General features: G+C 40.1%; 1 protein-coding gene across 1 annotated transcript in view; it reads left to right on the plus strand.

Annotated features, from left to right (window-relative positions):
* Positions 1-17,900, plus strand: part of tesk1b (testis associated actin remodelling kinase 1b) — a 110,980-nt gene extending 93,080 nt beyond the window's left edge. Inside the window, exons 8-10 of the mRNA XM_028801423.2 lie at positions 9,690-9,776; positions 14,748-14,886; positions 14,982-17,900. Coding sequence (XP_028657256.1) covers positions 9,690-9,776; positions 14,748-14,886; positions 14,982-16,552 — 1,797 coding nt within the window. The 3' untranslated portion in view covers positions 16,553-17,900. The remainder of the gene's footprint in view (positions 1-9,689; positions 9,777-14,747; positions 14,887-14,981) is intronic.
* The last annotated feature ends 5,958 nt before the right edge of the window (positions 17,901-23,858 follow it).

Below are 23,858 nucleotides of genomic sequence, written 5' to 3' on the forward strand. Positions count from 1 at the left end.
AAATCCGAGTGCTGAAGAGTGTAGTGGAGACATAAATTAATCCACTGAGTGATTTGCCATATACAGTATGTGAACTGAAGTGGACCAAGGAGAGGGTCAGTTTAGGTAGGACTTTAGGTGGAAAAGCTAAGACGTTTGAATATTTTCATAACCACCAAAGTCAAAGCAACTGGCCCATAGTCATTAAGTTCAGAGATTTTTTTTCCTTCTTGGGAACTGGAATGATAGTGGCTACCTTAAAGCAGTCCAGAACTTTGCCCACCTGCAGGGAGGTGTTGAATATGCCAGTGAAGACAGGCACTAGCTGGTCTGCAAAATGTCTAGAGTACCAGGTGAGACTCCATCAGGGCCAGCTGCTTTCCTAAAATCCTGAAAAGTTTTTATATATCTTCCTGCTTCACAGATAGTGTAGGGTGAAGCGGAGAGAAATGACTGGGATGAAGGGAAGTTGAAGAAGGTGAATTGGACTTCAGTGAAGGGGGGATGGTGACATTGAAATAGTTGTGAAAGGGAGAGAGGGGGACTGTTGATGCAGATGACAGAGGGTCGTAGTCCAAGCAGGGGCTCTTGTCATTGTTAAACTGGCAATAAAACTCATTTAGCTGATTAGCCAAAATGGGGGAGAGGATGAGACTTGAGAGCACTTCTGCCTGTAATTTGTGACACACTGCCAGGCTGTTACTGCTAAAGCCTTTCTCCAGTTGATCTTTTAAAGTGGCTTTTGCAGCTTTTAGAGCTTTATTAAACTGTCACCTTACAGATCGATTATTCATCCCTGTTCTCAGACCTGTATGCCTGGTCCTTAGCAGCTCTGAGAACCCTCAGCTGCTTGGTGAACCAAGGTTTGTCATTGTTGTGTCTCACAATGATCTTCCTAAAGAGACACGTGTCTTCACAGGGATGCTGTGTTACTACACCAGTCTTCCATGGCTTTTCAATCAGTGGAGCCTAAACAGTCTCTCAGCCTTCCAACAGCCTCAGGAGTCCATCTGCAGCTAATAGTCCTGCTGTGCTTTCACTATTCCAGTTTCCATTTATAGCTGGGAACAAGCATAATCATGGCATGATCAGACTTGTAAAGAGGTGCATGAGAGAAATGGCAAAATGCCTCTTTAATGTTGGTGTAAAAGTGGTCCAATGTTCTGCCCTTATGTGTTTTTCATGTTACTGTAGTTAAAATCCCCTATAATGAAAATGATAGTACTAGGGAATTTATTTTCCAAATGATGAATGTTATCAGCTGTCAACTGCTGTGCCAACTGATCATTTGCATCAGGAGGAATGTAAATACCAACCAGAATAACAATGAAATTCCCCGGGTAGATAGAATGGCTTGCAATGAATGACCTTCTAAATCAGCAGAGGAATAAGAGAGAATTTAGGACATATCCCTGCACTAGCTGTTGTTTATAAACATGCACAGGCACCACCTTGTGATTTGCCATAAAGTTCATTGTTACGGTCCACTCTGAATAACTGATATCCTGCCATCTGAACAACATTGTCTGGTAGATCCAAATTAAGCCATGATTCAGTAAAACAGAAGTCACAAATATGCTCAAAATCTCTTAGTCCTAATCAGTAACGCCAACTCGTCCTTTCGTTGACAAGCAAGCAAACATTTGAAAGGCAGATTTCCGGTAGTGAAGCATGAAAACCTCTGCATCTGTAGTGCACCAGATTGCCAGCCCGCTTACCTCTGTACTTCCCGGTGAAGCGTGACTGGTGGGCAGCAGTCCTGCAAACAGATGGGGAAAACCTCTGCGGTAAATTTCCCTCATTGCAAACATACCTAGGAAATAAATCTGATGGAAGTAAGTACTATATGTTCAAAAGCTTTTCATGAGTAAAAGTAATTCTTGAAGTCAACAAAAAACATATATTAACCACTCAATATACATACAGAATGAGCATACCTAAAAAATGTGGCAGCCCAGTCTATGCCACAACTGTTGAGCAATTCTCTGCCTTGACTGAATTGCAAATCCTAAAATAAAATCGTTTTGAAACTTAAAATGATTGTGATTTTTTTTTTTTTTTTTTTTTTTTTTAACCCTTTTTTCTTAAACATTTTTAGTACATAGGTGAGCTGGTTTGTGTTCTTAAAGTTCTTTAATTTAATAGTTCTTGCTTATCGTGGTGCCAGAAACTAGTGACCTGTTGCATGTTGTTGAGACATGTAAGTAAGAATTGCACTGTACTCTGTACACATGACCATATTAATACTGCTACTGTTCAATTCCTTTGTTGTAGAAGGTGTAAGTTTTATTATTGCCAAATGAAGACAAAATTGTCTTACATTTGGCCAGCACCAATTAGTCTTTAAAATACCTGTCATTTGACGTGGACACTTGAGGTAACCTCTCCTTAGGAAGTCCATCCATCCATTGTCTCCCGCTTATCCAAGGTCGGGTCGCGGGGGCAGCAGCTTGAGCAGAGATGCCCAGACTTCCCTCTCCCCGGCCACTTCTTCTAGCTCTTCCGGGAGAATCCCAAGGCGTTCCCAGGCCAGTCGAGAGACATAGTCCCTCCAGCGTGTCCTGGGTCTTCCCCGGGGCCTCCTCCCGGTTGGACGTGCCCGGAACACCTCACCAGGGAGGCGTCCAGGAGGCATCCTGATCAGATGCCCGAGCCACCTCATCTGACTCCTCTCGATGCGGAGGAGCAGCGGCTCTACTCTGAGCCCCTCCCGGATGACTGAGCTTCTCACCCTATCTTTAAGGGAAAGCCCAGACACCCTGCGGAGGAAACTCATTTCAGCCGCTTGTATTCGCGATCTCGTTCTTTCGGTCACTACCCATAGCTCATGACCATAGGTGAGGGTAGGAACATAGATCGACCGGTAAATTGAGAGCTTCGCCTTGCGGCTCAGCTCCTTTTTCACCACGACAGACCGATGCAATGCCCGCATTACTGCGGATGCCGCACCGATCCGCCTGTCAATCTCACGCTCCATTCTTCCTTCACTCGTGAACAAGACCCCGAGATACTTGAACTCCTCCACTTGGGGCAGGATCTCGCTACCAACCCTGAGAGGGCACTCCACCCTTTTCCGGCTGAGGACCATGGTCTCGGATTTGGAGGTGCTGATTCTCATCCCAGCCGCTTCACACTCGGCTGCGAACCGATCCAGAGAGAGATGAAGATCACGGCCTGATGAAGCAAACAGGACAACATCATCTGCAAAAAGCAGTGACCCAATCCTGAGCCCACCAAACCGGACCTCCTCAACACCCTGGCTGCGCCTAGAAATTCTGTCCATAAAAGTTATGAACAGAATCGGTGACAAAGGGCAGCCCTGGCGGAGTCCAACTCTCACTGGAAACGGGTTCGACTTACTGCCGGCAATGCGGACCAAGCTCTGGCACCGATCGTACAGGGACTGAACAGCCCTTATCAGGGGGGCCGGTACCCCCATACTCTCGGAGTACCCCCCACAGGATTCCCCGAGGGACACGGTCGAATGCCTTTTCTAAGTCCACAAAACACATGTAGACTGGTTGGGCAAACTCCCATGCACCCTCCAGGACCCTGCTAAGGGTATAGAGCTGGTCCACTGTTCCGCGACCAGGACGAAAACCACACTGTTCCTCCTGAATCCGAGGCTCGACTATCCGACGGACCCTCCTCTCCAGGACCCCTGAATAGACTTTTCCAGGGAGGCTGAGGAGTGTGATCCCTCTGTAGTTGGAACACACCCTCCGATCCCCCTTCTTAAAGAGGGGGACCACCACCCCGGTCTGCCAATCCAGAGGCACTGTCCCTGATGTCCATGCGATGTTGCAGAGGCGTGTCAGCCAAGACAGTCCTACAACATCCAGAGCCTTGAGGAACTCCGGGCGTATCTCATCCACCCCCGGGGCCCTGCCACCATTCCTTAGGAAGTGGTTCTTTAAATTCATTACTCTCTAATCATTTGAGAAATACAGTATTCTAATACTCCTGGAAATGTTTCCTAAGACACAAACCACAGTATGTCTTCAAAACCACCGCATACTTTGTTAGGTTGAATGACCTGTTTTTGTCTAGATTATTTTAATGCTAAAGAGCCAACCTCTTGAAATTATAACTATATGGTTTACAATGAATTCACATGGATGTGGAATAAGCAGACGTAGGTACTGAAGTAGACATCGACAAGCCTGCCACTGAAGTGATGAAAACTCTGCTAGTGCATTCTACAATCAACAGTGGGCTGAACTGTTAGCAGAACCGGTAGTGAAGACTCATTACATTCATCTTGCACAATAAAACAGCAGCTGTGCTAATATTTTCATGTTTTCATACCACCACCACCACCGATTATGGAGGTATAACCAAAACAGTGCACAAAAAACTATATCGGCAAGATTTCTGACATGATGGATTTGATAATCAAACTGGGAATGGATATGAATGCAGTGAAGTGTTACGTGTATACAGGTGTACTTATAACACGTAAATAAACTTTCAAGCAACAAACGGAGAGTAGAATGATTTCAGTTGGTGATGTGAAGTACTATACATGCTAACATTCTCATTGAGCAGCCGGGAAAAAACTGCGACTGTGACAAACACTATAAAGCTGTTTGAAGTAAATTAACAAACTTAGGAGACAGATTAAGGCTGAAAAACCTCAGTATACTTGGTACAGTGGAGAGGATCATAGCTAATAATTCTACATTCATGACAGAGTTCTTCACAATAATTATGGGGGAGAATATTGCTTACCTGGTAAACATTCTTCACAATCTTGTTAATTTGGAAACATATTTGAAAAAAAACATAAGTTGCTATACTTACCCAGAGTGGAGATTTTAGTGACTGTACTTGTTAGGCATCCAACATTGGTTAATTTATCCATCAGTACTGAAGATTGTGATTAGAGGTTACACCCACACACATAATCCCCTTAAAGAGGATGAGAAGAGATTGAAACAAAACACTTTGAAAATTTAATAAGGCCAGAAAAATGTAAGAAGTAGTTAAGCTGAAATGCTTTGAACATAACATATACTGTAGATGTCTTCTGTCTTTATTATTAATTTGTCCATTCCTGCTGTGGTGGTTTATTTCTCTCCATTTTACCTAATTTTCTCTTAATTACGATGTCATTTTCTATCTGTATCACTGTATTAAATTTTATTACCTTATTATTTATTATTATTGTTGTTGTCTTATTCAGTTTTGTAGTTTTATTATTTTACAATATTTACTTCAATCATAGTATTTGCATTTTACTATTGCTTTCTTGTTGTCTATTGTCCTGACTAAAATTAGTAACTCTACAACTATTTAAGTGTGCTCTTTTCCTATTTTTTTCCCCCCCAAAATTCACTCTTCGTTGTGTCAGTGTTGCAGATTATATCATATTCTAGTATATTTCCAAATTAACAATCCTCTAAATAGCCTATTAATTTTAAACATTACATTAGAATATGTTCTTCAATTTATATTCTACAGGCTTTATAACATTTTATTTGCCTTTTTAATTGTTTAGAATAGATGATGAAAACATTGTGTCAACAGACATCCCTAAATCCTTTTCAGGGGTTGTTTCTTGTGGGACAATGTCTCTCATCATGTATTTATACTTCACGTTCCTTTTACCCCCATACAGCACTTTGCTCTTTTCTGCATTAAACTATATTTATTCAAGTGTTCACCCTGTAAATAATTTTCTATGCTTGCTTTTGTCAACTATTGCTGTTGCCTTTAAAAAAAAAAAATCTAAAAGATGGGTTTAGCAAGATCTCCCTCTCTTAAACCCATGCTGGTTGTTATTTAGTGTATTATTTTCATACAGGTGCTTTTCTAATTTATTTCTTTTTATAGTTTTGTATGGTGTAGACATTGGACTTCTTGGTTCAATTTGTCTCCCTTCTTGAAGATTGGAGTCATTTTGCACATTTCCAGTCCGTTGGTACTTCTCTTTTGTCATGTGACTGCTCAGATATGTCTAATAAGGGTCTATTGGTGACCCTTGATTCAATTAGGAGAGCAATTTTCCCTGTTACAGTACTTCCCAAATCACATAGCTAGCACTTTCTGCTGCACAGCATATCCTTAACACAATGTTAAAAACCCTTGCTTTTACAGTGGGACCTGGATAATTTGAAATATTGAAGGTTTCAAGTTATAGCATGTTAAGAACAAGCAGGACAAAATAAAGCTCAACTTAAAAGGCAAAGCATATGAAAAAACATGATTTATTTTTATTTTAAAACAAAATCGACATCTCGGATCATTCAAGTATTCATTTACATTTTAATTTCTTTTAAGAAAAGAAGACCTTTTAAAATGCCCATCCTACAAGTAATTTTTCTAATGAAAAACAGTGTTGAGATTCTGGATAAAATTTTAATACACAGAATGCAGAAAATTTCACTATAACTTTTCAGATGAAGTTGTATTTATTAAAGAGGATTGTTAGGGAAGTATTAACTTTGATTTAAATTAATTTCAGGTCAGGGGAGCTGAAGCATGGGGAGCATGCACTGGTGTAGCACATTGCTGCACCCACCACATAACGAAACAGCTTGGGATCCTGGTTTGCAGCCCCACAAGCGGACATGTGGTCCAGTTTCACCCTCCAGAAATGACCCTCTATCTGCCTTAGCCAGGCGTTACCTGAGCGTCCCCTTGCCCTGGTCCTGCCGCTCGGGTCCTCAACAGTGAGGATCCTGTGAGCCGGATCACCCTCAGGAAATTGTGCTTCATTCGGGACTCCATGAGCAACCACTCATTCGACACAAAGTAAAACCAGCGGTACCCAAAGATTCTCCAAAGACAGATAGTACCGAAGGAGTCCAGTCTTCATGTCAGGTCACTGGATAACGTCCGTGTCTTGCAACCATATAGCAAGACAGGAAGCACCAGGACTCTGAAGACTTGGACCTTCGTCCTTTTGCATAGATACTGGGAGCACCATACACACATTTGCAGCGATCTCATGACCGCTAACCCCCCCGAAACCCCCCCCCTCCATGCTCTCCCAGTCCATCTACTGACTTCATAGGAAGAGTCACCAGAGACATAAATGTCACTGCCAAGGTAAGTAAACCTCTCGACAAGGTCGACACTCTCTTTAGAAAGACACGCTACTGATGGCTGTGCCTAAGAGGTTATTAAAGGCCTGGATCTTGGTTTTTATCCAGGACACTTGCAAGCCCAGACACTCAGACTCTTCACTGAGTCTCGAGAGCCCCGATCAGAGCTCCAGTTGACTCTCTGAAGATCACAGCATCGTCAACAAAGTCAAGATCAGTGCATCTTTCTTCAACCACAGATGAACCACAGTCGCTGGAACCCACAACCTTGCCCAACACCCAGTCTATGCAAGCATGGAACAGACTAGAAGCAAGAACACACCCCTAACGAACCCTAAAATCAACTGGGAAAAACGCAGTGGTTTTGACTCCACTCATTACAGTACTTACAGTACCAATGTACAGACTGGCCATGATATCCAGTAACGTTGAGGGGATCCCACGAAGTCTAAGGTTGTCCCACAGGGCAACTCAATCAACTGAGTGGAACGCTTTACAAAAATCGACAAAGGCATAATACATTTTACTGTCTATTACCAAACTGTAATTAAAATGTTATTAACAATGTGCAGCATTAATAGAGGTTACTGGCTGCTACAGCTTCTAGAAGTTAATATACTTAAGGGAATAGATGTACCAAAAGCTGTGATATTTCAGTTTTTTATATAATTTCATATTACACAGGCAAGTCCTCAACTGTCCCCCTAAATTATGACAAACATGGTATTGATAAGCAACACCATCTTCTCTCTCTCTGAAACATTTTACATTAGACTTGTATACATGGAACTGATTTGTTTAAGGTGAGGGAGCAGACGTGCCTTGTTTGTGAATATTGGGAAGCCTATTTCTCTACCCTTACTTTACAAACAATAACTAACTAAATATTCTTCTGAAGCTCCCTTGTCTGGTCAAGCAATGTGGTAAGGCTATTGCTTTGCCTTTTTTCAGTACTCTTGTTTATTTCACTGCTCCCATATCACTTATATAAAATTCAGGCTTGAAGTGTTGTTTTTGTGAGATGAGTCCCATCTGGTAATAATAGCTGGTCCTTGAGATACTGATTATAGAGCTTTTCTGGGACACAATGTGTTTAAATACAGCATGCAGCCATTTTGTGGCAGTGTTGAATATCCAGATCCCCTCACAAACTGCTTCTGATCAGTATGCAGTGTGAATTTCAGTGTGATCATCAGTTGCAGTAGGAGTACAAAAATATGCCAACAGAGGTACCTGACTTTTTTTTTTTTTATTATTATTATTTTAACATTGACCTATTAAGGTTACTCTTTTCTTTTTGCTTTGAGAAGGAATAACTGGTGACTTTGCTGGAGTTGGCATAAGTAAAATTCTATAGTGTTAGCAATTACAGTTTAAAATAAAATAATGTTGGCAAATTATGTTATTTTCAAAGTCCTACATTTCATAAGCGTGTTTCATGGAAAGCGAGTTCCCTTCTTGTATGGCATCTTATGTTCACGTAATTCTGACATTTCAGCATTTAAAATTTGTGTATCATCTCCATCTGCTGGTGGTTTTCTGCAACTCCAGTTCAACTGTCCTCTATATATAAGCATGTGGTGCTTGTTTTGATGTAGATGTACCACATAGACATATGCCCATAGTATTTACTGTATGTGTATACATTGTACATACTGTACTGTGCGTGTGTGTGTGTGTGTATATATATATATATGTGTGTATATATATATATATATATATATATATATATATATATATATTTAGCCATCCATTTTCCAACCCGCTGAATCCGAACACAGGGTCACGGGGGTCTGCCGGAGCCAATCCCAGCCAACACAGGGCACAAGGCAGGAACCAATCCCTTATATATATATATATATATATATATATATATATATATATATATATATATATATAGAGTGATGGGTTAAACAGAATTGGTTTAATACAGAGCACATAAAATATATAATATAAATATAAAATTATTCCATGTATGTTTTTGTGTGTATGTGTTACATAGTATAAAATAACTTGCAGCTACTATATGCAATGTTTCAATAAGTTATTTTTGTGTAACTCTATGGTGGTTCAGCAGTGTAAAAAAGCCAAAAATTCTAGACATATACAAATTAACAAAATTATAGAGAAAGTTGATGTTAATAATCTATCAATTACTATTACGATTACTATTGAAATCTTCATATGAAGAATTACTAATTGTGAAGCAGAGAGCAATATTACCTTAAGTCATGATTGTTTTCAGTTTTGCTTGCATAATTTAATCAGTACAGTGACTGTCTTGCCTGATTCATAAAGAGTGGCAAAACAGTGCTGTATGTATCGGTAAACTAATGCAACTCCAGCACATGTAGCTTACAGCTCTTAACTTCACATTAGACACTGCTAAACACAGTGACCAAAGAAGTTTTTTTTGGAGTTATTTTTGAGTAGAAATAATACCATGACTACTACAGTAAATAAAGTTTAGTCTTGAGTACATGCCAAAGCCTTGTGCTGCTCTATAAAATCCTTTCAAAATTGCATGCATTTATACATACTAACATGTTAGAAATGTACACGTGGCATCAGGTGCAGATTTACTGTATATGCATGTGCTTGTACTTTAAGTGATAACCTGCCCACTAGGCTGAACCCATATGTTTTATGTCTGTATTCTAGGACTTCGGCTTAGATATGGATGCCTTCCAGCATATGGCAGGAGACTGCCCCCGGCCTTTTCTGCAGCTTGCCTACTCCTGCTGTAATGTAAGTGTTGTTGTTTTGTTTTTTTAATCTGTATATCTTCCATATTTTCCTGTGTTTTTTATTTAATACAATTGGTGATATTTTTCAACTACCCAAATTTAGCAGTGCCAGATTTTTATTAGCTTTGTTAAGATATGCCTGTTATCTTACTTAGTTGAGAAGTTACACTTGACATTTTACATGTTCCATTAACCAGTATGATGGAAAGTATAATTCAGTCTATTTGTTCCACAAACCAGTATTCACACTGAGTTATCATTTTCAGTGCTTCATTTTTGCATGAGTTCATCATTTTATGCTGTAAACTCTGCAAAACTTTTGCAAATCCCAAGGTTTTTTGTTTTTGGTACATTGAATTATCACTACTAGAAGTAGTACTGGCACTCTGATTAGGAAAGTGGGCGGATATCCACCCACTATGAGCTCTTCTTTAATTAGACTGGTCACTGAAAATATATATAGTCCATCATGATCAGTGTGCATTTCACCATCCAAAAAATGTTATCAGGACACTGCCACTCTGCACATCTTCTTACCATGCACATGGAATTGAATTGCTTATAAGATCTGTATCTGGTGAAACTAGTAAGAGACTATGTGAAACACTGCATTTTTACCTCTTAATTTTAGAACAATTCCACCTAGTTATGACTGATAAGCCATTTTACTGAAGCAGTTTGTTCTGCTTCTTACTCAACAATTTCTTTAGGTCAACCTAACTGGAAGATGCTTGTCAGCTTAGTTTATTTTATGGTTTCTCTCCCCTTGACCAGTCCAATGCAAATTCCCACATGGCTGAATAGTGATGCTCAAATTGATTGATTGATTGGACATTGATTAAAAACTGCTGATTTTTTCACTCATTTCACTCAAAATTGGTTAATCTCTGAAAAAATATATATATATTCGGACTCTACTTTTCAAACCATTAGAGTAATTATGTTATAGTGTGCCTGTAGGCACAGTATCGCAGTACTTGAGTAAGTGTGAATGGTTGAAAAAAAAAAAGAGATGATCAAGGCAGAGTTCAGGAAAGAGGAGGTTAAAATATTGGCTTTCATGTTTAAAACAAAAAAAAACAAAAAGCAGAGTAATCACCTCAAAGCCAGTTGTCCTGTGCGTGAAGAGGGAAGGCAAAGTAATATGTTGTTCAGGTGAACTTGGAATGAAATGAAAGAGGCCGATGCACTACTGACACTCGCATCATCCACTTAAGTTAAGAGAAGCTGCTTGTGTAAGTTAAGACCATTTCTTTTTGTCTTTTAAATAAAAATGATGCTCCATGTACAAGTATGAATAGTGCGTAAGTACAACAGATTATGAACACTTCTTGGCAATCAGATTATAAACACTTTATTTTATTAGAATTGTGGATTGTAAGTCAGGCATACGTTATATTTTATTTTAGCTTTTTTGTTAATGTCAAATGTGTATGTATTGTGCATAGATGCCTTTAGGTGTATATTTTCTTAGTTAACAACTAACAAGTATATTAATCCTTTAATGTTATATTCTTTATAAAATTTTATTTGGTGGTCACTGAAGAACAAGTCCACGGTATTTGATTTTGTTACTAAAAAAAAAATAAATGAACAAATAATGTCTTGGTACTATAGTTTTATTTGGAAACATATTGAGGACAACCATTTACCTCAATACATGAAGGTACATAAGCATTTAAATTGCTGGTTATGCAAAAGCTATGTGTGTGTGTATATCTATACTAATAAAAGGCAAAGCCCTCACTGACTAACTCATCACTAATTCTCCAACTTCTCGTGTAGGTAGAAGGCTGAAATTTGGCAGGCTCATTCCTTACAGCTTACTTACAAAAGTTAAGCAGGTTTCATTTCGAAATTCTGCGCATAACGGTCGACAACATCCGCCATGTTAAACTTTCTTATTTATGGCCCCATCTTCATGAAATTTGGTAGGCGGCTTCCCTGCGCTAACCGAAACCGATGTACGTACTTATTTCGGTGGTATGACACCACTGTCTGCCGCCATATTGAACTTTCCAACGGTCTTTGTTAGTTATGGGCCCTTCTTCAAGAAATTTGGTACGCGGGTTCCCAACGCTAACTGAATCCTACTTACGTACATATATACGTCCATAGCCTGCAGCTCGGTCACCATGTGAGGTGGCGTTGGGTCCCCCATGCCCACGCCTCCCACGTAGTTGGCTGCCTGCCTATATAATGCCGTCCATTGCTCCGGTCTCTTCATTCCCTTCCTTGCTTCGCCATGGTATTCACGTCTCCCTCCTGATAACTGCAGCCTTTTTATTTAATCCACGGCTTCTCCGCTGTTTTATTGTTTGTTTATTACGATTATAGCTGTTGTGTAGGTATTTTAGACTTAGTTTACATTGTTCAGGTACCCATTTCCTTTATCGTTCCAACCGTACCCCCATTAACATGTCTATCGAGGTGATCACCATCGATCAAAGAACTGTTACTTACCGAGTGGTTTCCATGCCTGGAGATGGCAACTGCCTTTTCCATTCTCTGTGTTACATATTGCACGGCCATATCAGGCTCACTGTTGATATCTGGAGGAACATTGTGTCTTATGTATTGAATGACTGAGACAGGTTTAAGGTGTGGACTGATGATGGTACAGGAGATAATTATACTACACAGGAGCACTATAAGAGTGAAATGCTTAAGCCCTTCACCTATGGTTCTGCATGCGAGTTGATGGCTGCCGCTGAATTGTTCGGTTGTCGCTTTCAAGTGTACCTAAATGGCCAAATATTTTACACCTTTGGACAACTGCCAATGCCTCTTAAACACCTTAGATTCACAGGTGACGATTTGAGTAGTGGACACTTTGATGTTTATGAATGTTTAAACTCTCTCAAAAGCTGGATGCGAAGTTATCGATGAAACCCATTTCAATTCAATTTCCTGTAAGGCTCTGCTTCACAATGACAATTAATAAGTCTCAGGGACAGACCCTACAAAAGGTTGGCATTGATTTGAGGCAAGATTGCTTTTCACATGGCCAACTATACGTTGCTTGCTCAAGAGTAAGCTCAGCGCACAGCTTGGTCATATTACAACCGGAGGGCCGAACTGACAACATGGTATACAAAGAGATCCTTAACAAATAATTATTGGTATATTTTCCCTCAGTTTAAAAAGGTTTACTTTTCTTCTTAATAAAAATTTTAAAGCAGTACTTCGCCGCTGCGAAGTGCGGGTATTTTGCTAGTAACTTATATATAAACGTCTTTGTGTGGAAGTGTGTGTGTCTGTCCAGCCCGGAAGTGAGAGACGGAGTTGGGGTAAGGGCTTCACCTCCGTGGAAACAGAAAACTTGCTTAGCCGCTAATAACACAAGCGCGGGATGAGCACGTCAGCAAAACAAAACCTCAGAAGAAAGGCAACGTCGCTTAGCTGCTAACATCGGCAAAACGGTATCCCTTTTATTTTTCCTCCCACCACTAATGCACAAGGGATGCGAGCATGTCAGCAAAATGAATCCACCTTGGAGAGAGATGCCCAGAGTGGTTCCTTTCAATTACCTGACATCTCTACATTTCAATTTTTTTTCTGACTATTTCAATAGTTTGTAGGACCCTGGGCTTTTTACAGCACGGACTTACACAACTAGTGTATATGTATATGTATGTATGTATGTATGTATGTGTATATATATATATATATATATATATATATATATAGATATATAGATATATTTATATATACAGTGGAACCTCGAGATACGATCACCTCTGTATACGAGGAAAGTATGAGCGAAAAATTCAGATCTAAATACGAGCATTGGCTCACGTAACGAGCCACGAGCCAGGCTGTGGGTACAGCTCGCGGCTTAGCGAGGGGGTGTGGTAGCTGTAGCGAGCCGCAGGGCGATCTGCAGTGTCTGCGTTTCTCACCTAAGTGCACAGGTGGGAAACTGCCCACATCCATGATTTGTCCTGTGGCTGATGGGCTGGGCAGGGTTGCCACCCGTCCTTTAAAATACGGAATCGTCCAGTATTTGAGAACGAAATTGCGCGTCCCGTTTTGAATCAATACGTATGCGTCCCTTATTTTTTTGTATTAAAAGTGGTAACCCTAGCAGCTGCCATGTCTTCCCCGCATATATAGAGAAGCGCGAGCCGGTTAAGGGGGAGAAGAAGTAAAAGAAAAGAGAGGAGAGAGAACGGAGGTTGCAGGAGGAGGCAGGAATCCACAGCAGTAGGAAGTCGGTGCGAGAGAGCGAGCGAGTACAGGTTCGCGTGTAGCTGAACAGGCGAGCCAAACAGCTGAAGCAGGACGGTGTAGAGAAGGTCAGCTGCATTAAGTGTCTCGCCTGTTGCAGAGCCCGCATGGGAGAAGCAGGTGAGACGCTAACAGAGAAGAAGCACCGGGGATTGTCATCTGTTTTTTGAAGACTGCTTCCTGTTGACGTTTTAACCTCGTGTTAAAGGATTGTTATTCTTATGTACTTTAAACCTCCACTTCACAACTGTTTTAAGGATTATTTATTTAAAAATTTATTGAATGCTCTACTGCACTTTGGACACCTGTTTTGATTCTTTTAATAATCAGTTATATTATTTATTACCAGTGTTATTTATTAAAGGTAGACTACAGTATATATAATTTATCAGTGTTATTTGTTAGGAAAAATGATTTTTATGTTAATATATTTGGGATGCGGAACGGATTAACTGGATTTCCATTATTTTCAATGTGGACGTTTGTTCTAGATACGAGAAATTCGTATCTAGAGGTTCCACTGTATATAGATATATAGATATATAGAGATAGATATATAGAGATATTAGTTAGTTAGTTATTAAATATTGGCCCTAAAAAACTGGTCAGACCATCCTTAGTTGAAACATGAACACAAAGCTTTTTCCATTGTACTTTTTAATAAGGGAATTACTTTAGTAACTGTGAGTTCATATTGGGTATGCTCAAAACAACTTTTTCATAATTTTTTTTTCTGTTGTAGATGGTCCCTGAATTTCGCCCATCTTTTGTGAATATTGTTAGTCAGCTTGAGGTTATTCTTAAGCAGCAAAGGCTTGAAAGAGAGGGACAACAAAATGGGGAATTGTCAAGGTTGAGCAGCAGAGATGGTGTGCCGAGAGGTAAGAATTTTCCTTTGGACAAACAACCAACCATACTTTCCGAGAGATTGTAACTTTTGATGTAAGCTGTTCTTTTCTCCACTTTCTCTTTACAGATGGAAATTCAGTTAATGTTTCTGCTGTCCACTGCACCAGCCCAGTACGCCGACACTCTCTCTGTTTGCCAAGGGACCAAAGACTGTCTCGTAGCCAGTCAGACATGCTTTGTCCACAGTCGCCACCCTTCCCCAGCTTAGTTGCAACTCATACTCGCATTAACCCTTTCTCCCTGCGAGAGGACCTCAATGGTGGAAAAATCAAATTGTTTGACACCCCCAGCAAGTCTGTTATTTCACTCACCTTTGACTTGCCTCCACCTACAGACTCTTACCAGGTCACTCCTCCTGTAAGTCCAGATGCTGTCCATGACATTAGCCAAGGTTGCCTAAGCCTTGGAATGATTCGTCGTTGCAAGTCACTGCCAGTTTCTCCTGAGCTGCTGAAGAAAGGAACCTTTTCGAAAGAAACCGAAAAACAGAGCAGCAATGTTTTACAGTGTTTTGGACCTGAGCTAAGCAAAAATGTTTTAGAGCAGCTGGCTGAGGGACAAGAAATGAGCCAGCCAGTCACACCGGATATCAAACGAGTAGCCCTAGAAGTAGCCTGTGAGCTCAATCAGGGAGTCTCGAAAGATGTTAAAAGTGTTGATCGGGAAATGGTCCGTGATCTCAAACCAGAATTGTCTCAGGATGTCAGATGTACAAACTTGAAAGGCAGAAGTGATCAGAGTCCAGGTATCCCAGAAAATGAAAGATCTGTACCACAAGAAATAGGACAGAGATTAATAAGAGAAATCTCACAAGATGCTGATTTACCACTTCCAGTTGAGCATATCCTGAATGAGGAAATGTCACACAATGTTAATTTGATCAACAAGGAAACAAGACCTAACCCGACTGCAGGCATGTTGCATGATGTTGATCAAACTCTGGAAGCAGAACGTGAGATAAATAGCTTTGTCATACGTGATCTCCAATGTGTACCCCTGGAGCTCAAAGAACTACCAAATCCACATATTTCACAGACATTTAGTCCTACAGAGCTGGAAACAGAAGGTGTAGAACTTGTAGATCTGGAAATTCAACAAGGATCAGATCCTCCTGTCTTGCAAGATGGAGAATTAGATATAGGCTGCTGTGACGATCTAGATTTTGGAGACCTTCAAGTTGAGCCAATGGATTGCTCAAGTAGCCCTGATACAATGGAAGGATCTGAGTTTTTGGATCGGCCAGTTCAGCCCTTCCTCAGGAACTGCCTCCTCTCCCCATCGCCTCCTCAGGTAAATGGCTGGCAGGTTACAGTCACCAATGGCTTCCCATCTAGAGAAAATAACAATAGTGTGGTAGTAAGCCGGCCACTAACCTGGGACGATTGCTCCAGCACTTTTCAGATGAATACCTCCACCACAGCATTGGAGCAGGATGATGTCATATCATGTCCCGGCTGCTGCCTCGCTGGACTAAGTTTCCCTTCTGTTTGTTTGAGACCCATTAGGCGGAACCCACCGCCCTATAAGAACTTAAATGGGGAGTCCCGTGGGCTTATGTGCCGCGCAAAGACACTGCATCCAGGACATGTAGGCAGGAAAGCTGAACCCAGCCTTACAATCCCAGAGGCTCAGTCCTAATCCAGCTCAATATTAGCAGCACTTTGTTACTGGTGTGCGGTTATGTATTAAATTGTCCTCTTTTTGTTTTTCTTTCTGTCCCGCATATGAAGTTGAGAGGCAGGCAGCTCCTGCATATTAATTTGATGACACAGAACTACAATTTAGTATTGCTACTACTGAATGTACAGTATTGGTGAAACCAGCTGTTTCCCCAAACCTCAGAATTCCCAGTGTTGAAGCAAGAAGCAGAAAAGCTCCTTGCAATGTGCACTTTGCGTGATCTGTTGCAGTCAGTGCAGCTTCTATGTGACACCCAACAGTCTTTGGAACACAGCAGCCTTTACCTCCGAAAGTTCAGGTTTGTCTGTCATTGACTTAGTCTGTTATGAGAAGTGGAGGAGGAGACTGAGTCAGTTTCTAGCCATTTTGTGTTTATAATAATAATAAAAAAACAAAAAAGTCTTAGTTACCTAGATATGTTAGTATGATCCACAGCTCTGTTGTAAATATGTTCTTAAGCAATGAAAGCGGCTGGAAAAAAAAAGCCTATGCTAAAAGCAAAAAACTTAAAGGTGCATGCTGTATCTTTAATCTGGGCAGTGGATGTTAGGAAGAGTTAGGACTGGGGTTGATTTTCTTTTTTCCCCCAATTTCTAAGTAGGTGTCTACTCCTGTGCAGAGGTTTCTTTTGAAGAACAGGACAAAGGATACGTTGGCCCAGTAGAATGATCTACAAATCACCCATGGGTATTTAGCTTTGTATCCTAAAATGGGGCATAGACCTGAGGTGGACAGCACGTGCTATTACCACAATGTTGTTTGTGCTTGGGTGTGGAACACTTTCTATGTGAGCTACTCTACTGCAGGTGCTGCGATTTAGAACTCTTAACAGTGTGGGTGTGGAGCACCCTGCAGAGTATTCTGAATCTTGCACTTTTTGGTGCGAGGGGTGCTGTATGTTTCATCCTGTCAAGCACCAGGTGAAAGGGGAGGGAGGGTGCACTCTCTGGGATTTTTTCCCTCCACTGAGGGAGATGTATATTATCTGTATTTTTTCATGTATTGTACAAAATTAATCTAATGAAAAAAAAAATGAAAATGTAATGTATATTTTTGTTACTAGAGTTTCTATACCCTTGACATTCTGTGATGAGACTTTGTTATTTATTATCTCTCAAGCTTTGATCTGATGCATGTTTGCTCGAACACAATGATTACACCAAAGGAGGAAGATGCTGTCCACGTTTCTGTCCCTCTGGTGTTGCCGGCTGATGTGCATTTTCATTTGGTAAACTTTAATGTTTCAGGTGTTAAGTTTTATGTACTGTGACAAAGTAAAGCAAAGCCTTGTATTGCAGTTCATTTATCTGCCTGTGATTTGTTGCTTTCTTTCTTTGTAATTAACAAACCATCTGGTTATGTGGGGGAGCAGCCCTGTTTTCACGGTTTCTCTCAAATGCCTCTGCTGCATATTGTAGTTAGAGCAAGGCTATGCGAGCAGCACTTGTACTCTGCCACCCTGTTGAGTGCCTGTTGAGTGGGTGTATTAAAAGCAATGACTCACTCACTTTCACTTCTTGCAGCATTAGTTGCTCAGGAGCATTGCTGAAATTGCATTTTTCTTACCAGATGGCTTCTGAATGGGCACAAATGTTAACCCGTGAATTCACAAATTGCGTTCTGGGTGTTTTGAAACAGAAATGGCATAATAACTGCTTCACATCACAGTGCCCACTATCACAGTGGGCACCTTCAGCTTATGTATTATACCTGCATTTAAATGTATCTATTCCACAGACGCCTTTATCTAACAAAGCTTACACATGAGATTGATTTAACCGAGTCAGGGTCAGTTAGGAGTCTGTTTTGACGCAAGTGTTAACACAGCAGTGTTACGAAAATTGACCAAGACTGGTGATTAAAAGCTAGCAACCATTAACCAATTTAAGTATTTAAAGTATGACCGTAACTACAAAAGAATTTGCATTAAAAAGACATTAGCAATTTGGAAATATTTGCCAACTTTGAAAGGGGCTATGCTCATAAAGAATCTGAATTGAAATTTGAGGTGGTATCTCCAAATGCCATTCTTTAGCAGATCTTTGTGGGCTGGAAGGAGTACAGGACCTTATGAGGTGTTGAACCACTGACTGCCCTGCAGGCAAGCAGCAATGACTTGAAGGTCAAGTCAGTGGGGTGAACTGAGAAGTAGAGTAACATGTGCTCCAACTGTGCTGGTTGAAAATGAGACCAACCACTACATTTCCAGGACCTCTGCAGTGGCCTACTAGTAAGGAGTTGCAGTAGTCAAGGCGAGTCGTAACCAGAGGTCCATCAAATACTGTCTGATCATAGGAACGTTACATACGCTGAATCTGTATGAATGGGAGACTGCCAGTGTGATCAGTGAAAATGTGTTGGTCATCAATCATCACCCTGAAGATATTGCTCATGATAATTAGCTGATTTGGGCGGCACGGTGGCGCAGTGCTAGCGCTGCTGCCTTGCTGTAAGGAGTCCCGGGTCCCTCCCTGTGTGGAGTTTGCATGTTCTCCCCGTGTCTGCGTGGGTTTCCTCCCGGTGCTCCGGTTTCCTCCTGCAGTCCAAAGACATGCAGGTTAGGTGCATTGGCGGTTCTAAATTGTCCCTAGCGTGAGCTTGGTGTGTGTGTGTGTGTGTGTGTGTGTGTGTGTGTGTGTGTGTGTATGTATGTATGTGTGCGCCCTGTGGTGGGCTGGTGCCCTGCCCAGGGATTTGTTCCTGCCTTGCGCCCTGTGTTGGCTGGGATTCGCTCCAGCAGACCCCCGTGACCCTGTGTTAGGATATAGCGGGTTGGATGATGGATGGATGGATAGTTAGCTGATTTTACAGAGATGTTCTGTTGGAGGGTTAGATGGGATGATAATTAGCTCAGTTTTTGATAAGATAAGTTGGAGATGGTATTCTGTAATCCAGGCTGAGATGTCAGTGAGACCTACTATGATTCTGGTTGACAACAGGTACAGCTGAGTATCATCAGCCTAGCAGTGGTGACTTGATGGTAGTACCAAGTGAAGTGGTGTACAAGGACAAGAGAAGAGCATCCAGCATTGATCTTTGGGGTAACCCTGTGCTTACCTGATGAAAATTTGACACCTTTCCTCTCCATGGCTCCTAAAAGTATCTTGCTGAGTGGCAGGACTCCATTCATCTGAAAACAGTCCAAGTGATGTCTTCAGCACCTACAAGGTATCTGGTCTGCAGTATCAACATACTTTAGAATTTTGATGGAATGGGCATAGGAACACATCCAGTAGTTAAAAGGCCCGTGGAGAATTATTTGAACTTTCAACCATTTTCCTAAAATACTTAAAGGGAAACCCCTCAATAATATTTTTATATGTTACTTGCCCCTATGTAATTTGTAGCGATTACCGAGAAAAATGTGTAATATCTTGTTTTCATGGAGAATGAACATAACAAAGTCTCTGATAAAAGGGACTCAACGGTGACCAATGCTGGACAACATCTAACAATATCAGAAACGTCCATGAAAAAATTAAAAAACTCCTGTTACTTGTGTCGGATGTGCATGTGAAGCCATTCATTAGTATGCACACAGCAGGCAAAGCACTGGGTTCCATTCCGGCAAAAATGTTATGTCCATTTTCAACGAAAATATGATTTTTAAGAATTTTTCTTAGCCATGGAGTAATTAAAATGATGGACAGAATTAATAATTTTCAGGTGAAACATTCCTTTAATGCTGAGAATATAATTTTACTGTGCAACATTAATGAAATCCTTGGGAAGTGAGCTACTATGTACATAATTCTTCAAGGATAAAAGTGAACTTGAAGTTTCATCCAAAAAATCTTCACGGCATTTAATTTCTTACAGTCACATTGCCATCCTTTTATCTGCCAGCATACACTTAAACAGAGATGAGGAATGCTTGCCATTATCTAAGAATGGCACAGGCTTACTTTTAGAAAGGGTGTCATTTAAGCTGTGTGCTCCAGTATTCAAAATCATCTTTATATATTATCTAAATGTATAAAATGTGATAAAATTGAAAACCATGATAGAGAAGGGGAAGCAAATGCACAATAGCTGCAACAAGGGTTCACTTAGCACATGCCACAGGATTTGAAATTTGCTTTCCAGTTGTATGCTTCCCCTTCCAGACATTTGTGAAGCACTCTGGACTGTATGTGGTTCTTGAACATTTATGTGAATCATCTAACAATGCTACTACAGTTTTAGGTGATTCATAACTTAAGACTAGAAACTTATTCTGGCCCACTTGCTTTTAATGAAACTCCTTTATTCCCAAATCAGCCTGAAGTTACTGCTTACTCTCTCCTATGCCAGTTTAAGAGTGTTTTTTTTTTTCCTGAACTGTTTATTAATATATTGAGAAAAATTTAACTTAAAGTCCACAGACATATGCTTACTTTCTAAAGCTCCTTTTACTTGTCTGAAACCCAGGAAGTGCAAACTGGCTGGTAGAGAGTCCTTCACAGGCAAGTAAACACACCTTGGTTAAAGAATTCTAAACTAGATCATTTACCATTAACTTTAAAATGTCTGACTTTAATGTTATTGAAACTGTATAGTGTGTTAATTGTGGGAGAGAGAGCGTTCTGACTTAATTTTAATAATAATAATATCCCACTAGATTTAATTAAGTTTGTTCTTAGAGTTACTGACTTGTGTATAATAATAGTAAATATACAGTAAATATACTGTACATATATGTGCATTTGTCTTCTAACAATAAGCAAGTCTCTCTATTATATAAAAAAATTCCTGCGACAAGACTTTTTTGAAGAGATTTTTTCAAGTCCCGTGAGATGAAACTTGGGCCATGAAATGTTTTCAAGTCACGCCCTCCTCTCAACCATATTCAGCCACGCACACGGTACTCTCACCTCTTAGTCTTGTGAATGCTTTTGTCAGACACAGTTCCTGCTGTCTCAGCTCTTATAAATTTTAACGTTTTCCTTACTTTAAGTTCCCAATTAAACAAGACGTATTACGTCCAAATCTTGAAGAATTTCATTAAGAAGGGTTATCAACAGAAAAGATGAGTACACGGGCAATCCTAGCACCTGTAAATGTTGAAGTCAAATGAATTAATGCACAAAATGTTGATGAGTTACATGGGAAATTGGTTAAATGCGTATCAATAGACTCTGCTGAAACAGTTGGTGGTGATCATATGTAAGATGAATAAACAACTTAAATATCATGTAGAATATCTACAACTGTTAATACTGTCCGGTCTTCCACCGCACGACCATAGAAAGAAGGATGTATCCAAGAAAGGTAATGTAGTACATCTTAAGGGGATAACATTAGACAACAAAGGAGATCTTGATATGCTATTCGTATTAAAATGTTAACATTTTCCCGTTAGAATAGCATTTGCAAAGAGAACAAATCACAGAGCCAAACATTTGAAAAAGTCATTTAATAGAGAGAAAGAAACGAAATTCAATCACAGGCAGTTATACATTGCATTGTCATGATGAAAGTCCAAACACAGAATCAAAATTCAATGCGATATGGACGAAAATTTAATTCAAAAAATTGTTTTTTACTTAAGTTTTACAGTAAAAGTGTAAGTTTAAAAAGTATTTGCGTGTTAATTTCAAAGCCGAACAGAACAAAATCATATTATGCAACTGTTGAATAAGAATAAAGAAAACCTTCCATTTTGTATTTTGAGTAGGGCACAGCAAAAAATCTAAAAGTGTGTAAGTGACATTTAGCATGCACAACAGTTGTTTATTTGTGTGAGCAGTTCAAAAGAATCTGACTTTACCAGGAATATGTATTTTTCGCAACTTGTTCTTCCTGTATAATGAAGAAGTTTATCTCTGTATTCTGTAACTGCCGTATAAATTTAGCTTTTAGGCTCTCGCATCAATCCTCTGTACTTCTGCAAAAGTGTGAAGCTTTGCATGCAACCAGCTGATATATAAGAGCTGAAACATCTACTGGGGGGGGCATTGCAATGCTACTGACACTCCAGTCTAGGTATGCAATAAATAACAATAATAAAAGAAAGCTTTTGAACATTCTCTTCTGGTGTGAGACCCTGACTCCTTCCATAATCACGGGTTAGTGATTCTCTTCTTCCACACAACGAATAACTCTAATATAACATAAAACATCATTTTCTTTCAATTTATTATATTTTACTATGGTTAATTACTTGCTGTAATGTAAAACAGTTAGGCCTATTATGCATATGTAACAATTCCCATAAAAATAAAAATCTGTTTAAATTGTACGTCCACTTCCCCATACGCGAGCGGCAGAACCACAAAGAGGCTAGCGTGTAGTGTAGACAAGGGGGTTGACAAGTGAAGCGAGCAGAGGGCAAAGCCCCCTAGTAATATACCATACCATACCATATTTATTGTTAAGCGCTTAAAAATACAGCATTACAACCGACCAAAGCACTGTACAGTTAAAACAAACAGGACTAAAAACAAAATATTAAAAGCAAACATTAGGAGAGAATTTGAACTAAGAAACTAAAAACAGGTCAGAGGACCCAATAAAATAGAGAAAATAGCGAAAAACAAGTAGAAAATGAAACAAGTTAAGAATTAAAAGCCAATGTGAAGAAGTGCGTTTTTAAGCGTAATTTGAATGTGGCAACTGAAGTGGCTTGCCTAACCATTAAGGGTAGGGAGTTCCAGAGCCTGGGTGCACCGACGGAGAAAGCCCTTTCACCACGAGCTTTGAAACGTGCCTTGGGAACGGTTAGGAGCAGCTGATCTGCGGATCTAAGAACGCGAGGGGGATTGTATCGATGGAGCAAAACACTCAAATAGGCGGGGGCTAGACCATTTAATGCCTTATAAGTTAGGAGGAGTATCTTAAAATCGATTCTGAATCTAACCGGCAGCCAATGTAAGGTTTTTAAAATTGGAGTAATATGTTGGCCTCTGCCACTCCCTGTTAGAATATACAAATAAGAGGTCAATGTAGGCTTTATAGACGAACTCCTGACAGTTTGTACCATAAGAAAACATTATTTAGTTGTATTTTGATATTTTCTGTTTCTTTATATGTATTAAAGGACCCAAACATCACCCCAGAATGTTGCACGCATACAGAGGTCCAGTCAGAATGAAAGCTGCAACACAAGGAAGCCTGGCCTGGCAGGTAAGTGGGCTGCCTGTTTCAGTTATGACTGTCATTAGGGAGCTTGACATTATAACCAGGTTTTGGTTAGAGTAGCCTTGGAATACCTCCGCACTACATTTGTTATTCTTCATATGATTGTCAGTTTAATCAGGTCTGAATTACTTTAGTTTACGGTTAA

The sequence above is a fragment of the Erpetoichthys calabaricus genome, chromosome 5 (assembly GCF_900747795.2).
Source record: "Erpetoichthys calabaricus chromosome 5, fErpCal1.3, whole genome shotgun sequence".
Lineage (NCBI taxonomy): Eukaryota > Metazoa > Chordata > Cladistia > Polypteriformes > Polypteridae > Erpetoichthys > Erpetoichthys calabaricus.